Source organism: the organism of the source record quoted next, unplaced genomic scaffold (genome assembly GCF_019419815.1).
Source record: "Pyrus x bretschneideri cultivar Hongxiangsu unplaced genomic scaffold, Pyrus_bretschneideri_v1 Contig6, whole genome shotgun sequence".
NCBI classification, from domain to species: domain Eukaryota; kingdom Viridiplantae; phylum Streptophyta; class Magnoliopsida; order Rosales; family Rosaceae; genus Pyrus; species Pyrus x bretschneideri.
In genome coordinates this window covers 153,985-164,864 of record NW_025999798.1, presented here as the reverse complement: position 1 = coordinate 164,864, position 10,880 = coordinate 153,985, and the positions used below count along the sequence as shown (strand labels likewise).

At 40.5% G+C, this 10,880-nt stretch overlaps 1 protein-coding gene and 1 pseudogene across 1 annotated transcript; one reads left to right on the top strand and one right to left on the bottom strand.

Annotated features, from left to right (window-relative positions):
- Positions 1-719: 719 nt before the first annotated feature.
- Positions 720-3,544, bottom strand: LOC103947138 (annotated as a pseudogene).
- A 4,312-nt stretch (positions 3,545-7,856) lies between these two features.
- Positions 7,857-9,837, top strand: LOC103947140 (3-ketoacyl-CoA synthase 6). The gene has a single exon (XM_009357994.3). It carries the CDS (start codon positions 7,956-7,958, stop codon positions 9,444-9,446), a length of 1,491 nt encoding a protein of 496 aa, XP_009356269.2. The 5' UTR covers positions 7,857-7,955; the 3' UTR covers positions 9,447-9,837.
- The last annotated feature ends 1,043 nt before the right edge of the window (positions 9,838-10,880 follow it).

Here is a 10,880-nt window from a genome sequence, read left to right as displayed (position 1 = left end):
CTTCCAGTTTCGGTGCCTTTTCGTGCTTTTTTTGTTTGTGTGATCACGGTTAAATCACGTCAACATTTTACATTACTATTCATTTTTGTCTTATTATCTCTATAAGAAAACAATATCAAATGTTAACGTGGCTTAATCGTGACCACATAAAATAAAAGGACACGGCAAGACAGACAATCCTTGCCCCATGGAGATGTGCGTGATTTGTTTACTTTATTGATATTTTCCTTATCTTTGTTTACTTTATTGAAATTCCAATGTGCACATAAATGGTCAGAAAAATAACTTTCGGGCTAGAATTTATTGATATTTTCCTTATCTTTTTTCTTTTAATTTAAAACAGAGCATGTTAGTACCGTCCACGATGAATACGGTAGTGAGTCATGGCAGATATATGGATCCAGCTGCAATGTTGCCGGCCCTACATAGTCAAACCCAACATCTTAAATAACAAGCTTTTTATTTCATTATTTGTACTTAAAACATTTGTGATATTCATCTTTACTTTACATATATCCTTGTATGATTTTTTTTTCTTTTTGATATAATCCTTTAGGATAATGAGTTATACAGTACGGATATGTGGTTTTTGTGATGCCTTATGTCAATAATCCAACATGTGTAAGTGATTCTTACGAGGCACAGGCAAAAGATTTCGCGGTAGCGATGTACCCATGATAAGCTACTACCCACATTTAGAAATAAAAAAAAATTCAGTGTCCCTGGAATATGTGCACATTGGAATTTCTATTGAAAACCCAAGTATTCTTGACAAAGTATCTAGAAGTTTTTCCTTAAGAAGACATGTGACAATGTGCTTCTCCCTGAAGTGCTTCTATGAGCCAACACTTACAAATTATACTATCCAACTAGTTTAAAGGGTTTTTGATTGTCATAAATCAGTAATCATTCTAGAAGCAATCTAAAAACCCCCTTAAAATGATATTAATTTATTCATATTTACTTCCAAAACGGACCCCAAGACACAACCCCGCTTTCCCCTTCATACATTTGTCTTGCCTACCACTCACTTCCTACATCTCATCTTGTCGTAAGTAAAAAAATAAATACATGGCCAATATCTCTTTTCTTTTAATGCCGTGATCCACGCTTATCATAGGGTCCCCAACCAGTGCTATGGCCACTGCGATACGGACGACCTGAATATCTCATCTCGGGACTTCCATTCATCATTCCATAACCCCCACCACCTTTACATAAACATGAGAGCAGTCAAAACAACTTGCCTGCCGGAGTAAGAGGTCCATGAGCGCTAGAGTTCTCTGTGTTTGTGTGTGCGCGCGCATGGGTGAGAAAGAGCGAGAGAGAGAGAGAGAGAGAGAGGGAGATTCACCTGGTCCTCGTGCCCTCCTGTCTGCATTCAGCTGCTCTGCTCTTAGCTTCTCTATTTCACGAGCCATGGAAACAAGGTTCTTTTCCATTGCTTGCTTTTGTTCAACTTGTTCTTCATTGGCTTTCCTCTCAAATTCATAAGCTCTCCTAAAAAAGTTGCATAGTCAATCCAACTATGCAGACAAAAGAGCAGCAGCTATCGTGATTGGAAACGCATTAAGCGTTTTCCTAATGCGTGCACCCCTCTCCTAAAAAGGAAAAGAAGGGCAAGATACTATTTTGGCTATTAAACTAATTAAAAATGCTTTGTTAAAACCTGGTCTCGACAAGCTCGTTTCGCATCCCATCAATATCAGCCCTCATGGCAATTAGTTGCCGATTCTCTGCTTGCAACTGAGTAACGTCCTGTGTCAGACCTTGGATTTGGGAAGACAGTTCCTGCCGTAAATTATTTAATTTATGAACTTCAGCTCTTAACTGCACAACTTCTGCCTTTAAAGGATCTGTAGCACGGAGATCGGCTTCTAGCTTCAATCCTCTCTCAATCAACTCCTGAGACTGTGCCTCTTTCTCAGCCCGGATTTTAGGTATGGCCTGCCCCAATCAATGAATTTCATCTTTCGCATCTCCCAATTGCCTTTGAAGAAGGGTATTATCTTCAATTACAAGCCGGTTCTCAGCAATAATTCACTGCATTTCTCTATGCTGCACAGCAAGTTGTTCTTCCAAAGCTGCAAGGTGAATAGACAAGGGTCCCAGCCCTCTGTTCATAACAGGTCGTGGATCATCACGATAACCTCGATAACCGTTAGAATGGCAAGACACACGGTTTCTCCCTGACATCAGGAGATCCTGCAGAATTGATGCCATCATCACACTAGTTCAGTATGATCAAGGGAGACATAAATTAGGACAGAAGATGAAACATTATCCTTGATCCAGCTGTTCAAGGAACAGAGCTGCTGAAACAAAAGAATTGAATGGAAATATACGTAAAATCCTTGCTCTTCATTGATTCCATGCTTCCTTGATTGTTTTAATGACGCCATTTAAGATGTATGGAGTACTACAATGGATTCCATTTCCATCGGATCACGGATCAATACTTTAAAAGGTAACAAGTCTCAAACACGTTGGCTAAACATGATAATTAAATAACCTCAAATGATGAACTCCTATCTCTTTCTTTCAAAGAGAAATAAAAACCTCATATATCGGTGTCAAATTAGCTCCTCAAAGTAATTCAACACTAAGCACTTAAATACGCATCGATGTAGAGAATATTGCTTAATCATCCTTATTTTTTCTAACTTAGGAGCGTAATCAATAATCTGAATTGATCTTGCGAATCGCAAACAACACCTACAAAATATTAAATCATGAACGTCCATCTTAAGTGCGATCAGTTCACTACTTGCAACGAACTAACTCTAATACATATATATAGAATCCCATCCTAGTAGAAAAAAAGGACTAAATATCCTCGAATTCCTCTTTATCGGCAAACCTATGGAACCATCTTCGGTGACAAAATGTGAACCTGAATTCCCTCTTTCGTTCAAAAACTGTAACGGAAGGTCTTTGACATCCTCCAAGTGCATAATTCACTCTGCATAATAACTTACTACCCTCGAATTCCTCTTTGAACTGCATCAATGGTTTCGGTGTTTTCGATTTCATCAACTACAACTCTGCATTCCAATCTCTAAAACGTCCAAAACTTTCACTTAGAAGTATAATTCTTAAAGCTGGAAACATGCTTTTGCATAATTGCACTTGGGAGTTCCATAATCAGATATAATTAATGAACGAAAATTAGAATCAATACAAATTCCAATGTTAAAGTTTGATTAAGTAAAATTAAAGCTGTATCCATAATTTCATGCGAAAAAAATTAATGGCGAAGATAACATCTATATATATATATATATATGCAGGTGAGCAAAATTACAGAGTGCGAAGAAAGTTGCAGAGCTTGCTGTAAATTGACAAATAACGACACCGTTTCAAGCAAAAACTTACAAAGGTTGAGCCTTTCGACCGAGCGCGAGCCTCTGATCTTGGACGGGAACACTGGTTTGCCTCAGCAGCTCGGCAGATTACCAACCAACCCTACACCCAACGAGGCGATTGGATTTCTCGGTGACGAAATTGCCCTTGTTGCCCCCTTCAAAGTTCAAAGCTTAACGTTCTAAGGTTTCTATCGTTAATGGGCCTTCTCGGCCGAACTTAAAATGTTACAAATCAACATGGGCCTTATGCCCAGTGATTGACGTAAAGGTGGACTTCAACAATAGCCCAACATTATATTTTAAATTATGCACTTAGTACTGTAGTTTAGTGGTATTCTTTTTCACATATCAGTGTCTTAATTTTGAATATCGTGAATGATGAGTTCAATATAATCTATTGCAACGGGTTCATTGCCTGGCAACCCAAATTCTCCTCTCTCAATGTGATACCACATCCGCACTCCTAGTGTAAATGTATAGTTGTATAGGAAAGATACTTTGAATTGTTGATATTATCTATTTGACTAGTTACGTACATCGTTTGGTTTTTTATTTCTTTCATAATTGAAGTTCTCTAACTCACTAGTTAATGAGTCCTATATTACTTCTTAAAGGCTAGTGCTATCCACGCATCCTCAAATTTCGACTGCCTGATCGAAGAAAATGATCAATGTCCAAAAATTAACAAGAGTACGTGGAATGTGAAAATGGGTTAGCAATATCCCTTCTTAAATTCATGTGGTAGGAAATATTTTCTGGAAAATCCAATAGAAGTTGTACAGTTGACATGTTGTACAGTTGTAGACAAACTACACAAGTGAGTGGAGAGGGTTGGGCTATTACTGTTTAGGTCCTACACACAGAGATAGCTACACACAAATCCTTTATAACGTAACCAAAACAAAAGAATAATAATACTATGTCCACATATTTTTCTCAGAGAGAAGTCTTAATTCTCAGCGACCTTTTGGCTCTTGCGGTAATCTTCTCCAATTTATACGATCTCCACATCACCTTTTATTCATACACCGTTATTACTTATCCTTTTATCTTATTAACTAGCTAGGAGATGTGTGAATTCAAACCACTAATAATCAACGACCTCTCTTTTACAACATTTTTTTCTACGTCAAGGTCGTGCGTCAATTGGCTGTGTTCATATTCTTAATCCAACCCATCTATTTCTACTACTAGTCAAGAGTGACTTTGTATCCATCAACTTGAAAAAGAAAATGAAAGTTCTATAAATCACTTCCTTTAAACAAACTTGACTTGTAATCTAAATGACAAAAGCGGCATAGAATTTGAGTTACCCAGCAATACCACAATTGACTGTTAGAATTAGGCTGTGTTTTAGGTAATGCTAGGGAACCTTAATTTACATACAAAGTTTTGTAAACTAACTGATACGAAAGTTGGTAATTAGATTATAACTTAAGTATTGAAAAATGTGTTTGTTCTTATTAGTGAATACCATATGATTTATAAATTTATCAATCAATTAAATCTCTTTAACATTATCTCTGTATTTTTATTTTAATGAGTACTACCTTTCCAGGATGAGAAAAAATGATCTTTATGCACGAGAACTGATATTATTAGCTGATTTGAAGAGGATTTATGATGGATAGAAGCCAAGTCCTTTTTAGAGGACACGTGGATCATGAGAGGACCACAGTGCTGGAGGGAATGCAACACAACGAAAGTTAAGAGAATTTTAACGAAAACTAACAAAACGGTCATTTTACAATTCGGGTAAGAAGAAAGTGCAAGATGGGACCCTTATCTACTACGAAACAAGAAATCTATCCAGGGAGAGATTTTTCAGTATGATTGGTACACGAGGTGTTACACCACGTGTCATTATGTAAATTATGAGATATGTGTGCTAAAAAATTAATAACTTAAAAAATAAAATTTATCACCATTCATATTAAAACACATGATAATACCACTTATATTTCCGTTATAACTAAAAATTTCTCATGTCGATGGGGAGAAGTAGCCAATGGGAAGCCGGGGATTCGGATCGAATTTGTAAACTCGACCAATTAGGAAACAGATAAGCCTCCTCTCTCTCTCCTCCCCAAAAGTGCAGATCCAAGAGCTGCCTTCCCTGTTTTGATGCTTTGTAAAAGCGCCGGTTGTGGGGCACGCACTCACGCCCCAATTATTTCTTGCGCTCATATAAAAGTGCATTTTTATCAGACAGTTGCTAGTCTCGAATTCGCACTATTTAACTTTACTTTCTCAGAAAAAGCTTTGGGGATTTCAGATTTTGTTTCGAATTTTGTTTTCTTCGATGAATTCTAGCAAGAGAGTGGCACACGCCGTCGGCGGTAAAACTGCCCGGGTGTGTGACAGCTGCATTAAAAAGAGAGCTCGTTGGTACTGCGCTGCCGACGACGCTTTCTTATGCCAAGCCTGCGACTCCGCTGTGCACTCCGCCAACCAGTTGGCCCATCGGCACAAAAGGGTTCTCTTGAAGACGGCGTCGTCGCTCAAACCTAGCAACAAGGATGATCGAGCTGTGCAATAACTCTGGTAATTCTAAAAAATTATATACATAAGACAAATATATATAACAAAATTATAGATTATCACCATGGCAAATTTCAAGAAAGGTTTAATGTACCCTTCCAAAGAGGGAAAATGGAGGAGAAACAAATATAAGATACTTTTATCCGATTGGTTGAAAAAAATATATTATAATATAAGGTCTTGAGAAGTATTAAGAAGGTTCTCTCAAGGTGGTAATTGTCACATCTCAACCCGGGGAGACCATTTTTCAGGTCCGTTTCACCACCGTAGCACGATATTGTCTGCTTTGGGCCCCGACCACGCCCTCACAGTTGTGTTTCTGGGAACTTACACGAGAACTTCCTAATGGGTCACCTATCTTGGGAGTGCTCTCGCGCGCTACTCGCTTAACTTCGGAGTTTCCATGGAACCTGAAGCCAGTGAGCTCCCAAAAGGGCTCGTGGTAGGTAGAGATGGGAATATACATATAAGGATCACTCCCCTGGACGATGTGTGCTCTCGCGCTACTCACTTAACTTCGGAGTTTCCATGGAACTTGAAGTCAGTGAGCTCCCAAAAGGGCTCGTGCTAGGTAGAGATGGGAATATACATATAAGGATCACTCCTCTGGACGATGTGGGATGTCACAATCCACCCCCTTAGGGGCCCGACGTCCTCGTCGGCACACCACGACCAGGGTTAGGCTCTAATACCAAATTGTCACATCCCCACCCGGGGGGACCACTTCCCGGGCCCACTCTACTACCATAGCACGATATTGTCCACTTTGGGCCCCGACCACGCCCTCACGGTTTTGTTTTTGGGAACTCACACGAGAACTTCCCGATGGGTCACCCATCCTGGGAGTGCTCTCGCGCGCTATTCGCTTAATTTCAGAGTTCCCATAGAACCCGAAGCCAGTGAGCTCCCAAAAGGCTTCGTGCTAGGTAGAGATGAGAATATACATATAAGGATCACTCCCCTGGACGATGTGAGATGTCACAGTAATCTTCATGGACTCTCTACCAACATTATAAAACATTCCGCTAAAAACATGAGATGACATATGATTTATAAAGAATCTCACTTTTGAGAGTTTCCTTAGCATTTCTTGCAAGTCTTTTATTTCTTCTAAAATTGTTTTTCAATTCAAATAAATAACAACTAACAACCACATTAATTAGGAACCGGAAATTAATTTCCGTAACTATAATGGCTGACTCAAGTTGACTTCCTTTTCAATTTTTTTTTTTTTTGTTCCGAATTTTATATATACTTTTAGGCATATGGTTTGAAGTCAAATTCATAACATCATCGTCATGTAGTTGAGAATACACATCAAATTAATTTCTGTTTAGTTTGTATACCTAAACCACCCCTTAATATGACACAACCAAAAATTTCTCTTTTCGTTTTGTATGATCGTATCAATAAATTAGATTATAAAGATCACACATATGAAACTAATTATTTAGTTTCAAATAAAATATATTTGGTAATGCATTTAGAACAATTCTCACAATAAGTGAAAATAGCTTGAGGCCGATTATAACTAAAACACAAAGGATCTCAAGCTATTATGAAACGAGTCGTACAATAACATGGACAGAGACCTCTTCTTTTTTATTTATTTTTTCTTAAAGAGGGGATTCACAAAATATAATTATATATTTATCTCTGTAACATTATCCGACTTGTTAATGTTTGACAAATTACAGGTGGTGAAGCTCATGATTAGTGGAACCAAAAAAGAAAGATGTGCATGTAAAGTTTTAAAGCCCAAAACTGGTAGTAGCTATAGCTATATATGTTAGGGCATGGGTTTAGTTACACGTGGAAAAGAAATGTATGCGAAAAATATAATTAATACCAAAGTAAAGTGAGCGTTGAGTGACGTGAAGTTCCCCATTTAATCGCCATCTGCCACCTGCATTGCCCCGGTCCCGTTGCCTTTAAATCCCCACGCCCCCCTTCCCACCTAATACCACGCCCCCTCAACTCTCACCACCATTACTGCTCGTCATCTCTTCTCAACTCTCTCCTTCTCTGCCGAAAACCTAGCATCCAACCATGCCTCCAATCTTGCCGGACTTCTCCAACTCCGTCAAGCTCAAGTATGTCAAGCTCGGCTACCAGTACCTCGTCAACCACATTCTTACCCTCACTCTCATCCCCATCATGGCCGGAATCCTACTGGAGGTCCTCCGCCTCGGCCCCGACGAGCTTCTCAAGCTCTGGGACTCACTCCACTTCGACCTCGTCCAAATCCTCTGCTCCTCATTCCTCATCATTTTCATCGCCACCGTCTACTTTATGTCCAAACCCCGATCCGTCTACCTCGTCGACTACGCCTGTTTCAAGCCTCCGGTCACCTGCCGCGTCCCCTTCTCCACCTTCATGGAGCACTCCCGCCTCAACCTCAGCAACAACCCCAAGAGCGTCGAGTTCCAGATGAGGATCCTCGAGCGCTCGGGCCTCGGGGAGGAGACCTGCCTCCCTCCGGCGATTCACTACATTCCGCCCAACCCCACCATGGAGACCGCTAGGGGCGAGGCGGAGCTCGTCATCTTCTCCGCCATGGACTCTCTGTTCGAGAAGACTGGGCTCAAGCCCAAAGACATCGATATTCTCATTGTTAACTGTAGCCTCTTCTCGCCGACGCCGTCGCTCTCGGCGATGGTGATCAACAAGTACAAGCTCCGAAGCAACATCAAGAGCTTCAACCTCTCCGGCATGGGCTGCAGCGCCGGCCTCATTTCGATCGATTTGGCGCGCGACCTCCTCCAGGTGCATCCCAACTCTAACGCGGTGGTCGTCAGCACCGAGATCATCACCCCGAACTATTACCAAGGCAAAGAGAGGGCGATGCTCCTCCCCAACTGTCTCTTCCGGATGGGCGGCGCCGCCTTGCTTTTATCAAACAGGAAGTCCGAGCACCGCCGCGCAAAATACCGATTGGTCCACGTTGTAAGGACACACAAGGGAGCCGATGACAAGGCGTATAGGTGCGTGTTCGAGGAAGAAGACAAGGAAGGCAAAGTTGGAATTTCACTCTCTAAAGATCTGATGGCGATTGCGGGGGAAGCGTTGAAATCGAACATCACGACGATCGGCCCGCTGGTGCTGCCGGCGTCGGAGCAGTTGCTGTTTCTCTTCAGGCTCATCGGCCGGAAAATCTTGAACCCGAAATGGAAGCCGTACATTCCTGATTTCCGAGAGGCGTTCGAGCACTTCTGTATCCACGCTGGCGGAAGGGCGGTGATCGACGAGCTGCAGAAGAATTTACAGCTGTCGGCGGAGCACTGCGAGGCGTCGAGGATGACACTGCACAGGTTCGGCAATACGTCGTCGTCGTCGCTGTGGTACGAGTTGGGGTACATCGAGGCGAAGGGTAGGATGAAAAAAGGTGATAGGGTTTGGCAGATTGCGTTCGGGAGCGGGTTTAAGTGCAACAGCGCTGTCTGGAAGTGCAATCGGACCATCACAACAACGTCGGATGGGCCCTGGGCTGATTGCATCGATAAGTACCCGGTTCATATTCCTGAGGTGGTCAAGCTCTAAAGTCAAAGCAAACAACAAACAAACAAAGCTCAGAATGAAATGGTGAATGGGATTGGTGGTTGCTTTTTTTTTTGGTGGTGCCTTTTCTTTGATCCAGTTAAAAACTATAACTAATTGAGTAATGCTACTCATATCATGTTTTTATACCACAGCCACATCATTTGAAAGATTTGCAAAACCCAAGAAAAGAAAGGAGAAATACTGTATAAGTGCAAAAATCATTTCAAGCTGTTTAAATATGTGTCATAGCAAAACCCTATTTTCTTTTCTTTATCTTTATTGGCATATCTTCTTTCTATATGAATTTGTAACCTTGGCTCGAGTATGGTTTTGATCGATGTAATACTGTCTTTCATGTAAGGAAAACACAATACAACTTATTGTTACCGGATTTTTAAATTATTAACAAATTACAGATCTCAACTCAGTCAAGATCGCTAAATTTTAGGATAACTTTTATATACAAAATTAACATGAGATGGTTTTGATTTGATTGATTATACACCGAAAGAAATGTTAGGAAGGAAGTGGTATCGTATCCTCAATTATTAATGATTTTTTCTTCTTCTGTAAATGTACGAGATCAAATCCTCAGCATTGCGGTCTTCACCGTTGATTGACATGTTAAGTTTATGACAATAGAGTTAAGGAAGCTTAATTTTAGTAACACATGTCAATCACTAATAAAAGTCACAGAGAAACCGGCAATCACTAATAAAGGTCACAGAAAAGCCACAGACAAAATAAGTGCAGAAGATGTGAACTCTAAATATATAGGATTCATCGATCTGTAAGTACAGCGGGATTGTTTTGATTGATTGCCACGGCTTTAAATTTAGGTTTCCAGCATGTGATGCATTGATTTTGGTTCGTCTTTGTTAGGCTTTACTTTGCATATATACATACTGTAGCTATAAACTCAATAGACCATCGACTGATGACGATACACAACATTAACTCAACATTCCAAACTTTCATCTATACGTGATTGTCACACTTGACCAGTACGTGCTGCCATTTTATTTTAATTTGGTATCATACATTAATGAATTGGCGCCATCGATGACCTAATACGTGTCTGCCGTGTCTACCCGAGAGCGGTCTAGAACCCGAACCAAATTAAGCAACATTTGATTTGGTTTTAAATTGTAAAGATATGACGTAACAAGAAACGGGATAGGATGATCGTCAAAGATGAAGTGATAGCTAGCTAGGCTGGATTTGCAGATACCACGCATTGGTTGTTTTCTGAAAATAAATGGAGGGCAACCAACTCCGCCGCTGATATTGATGCAAAACTAACACAGTTGTTCAAGGTACCGTTTGACTGGAATAAATATTACATCTGTCGAAATCATTTTTATCCTCCTCGAAGTGAAAACTTGTCTCGATCATAAATGAACCTTGAGGCAGATGACCACTATGACGACGATG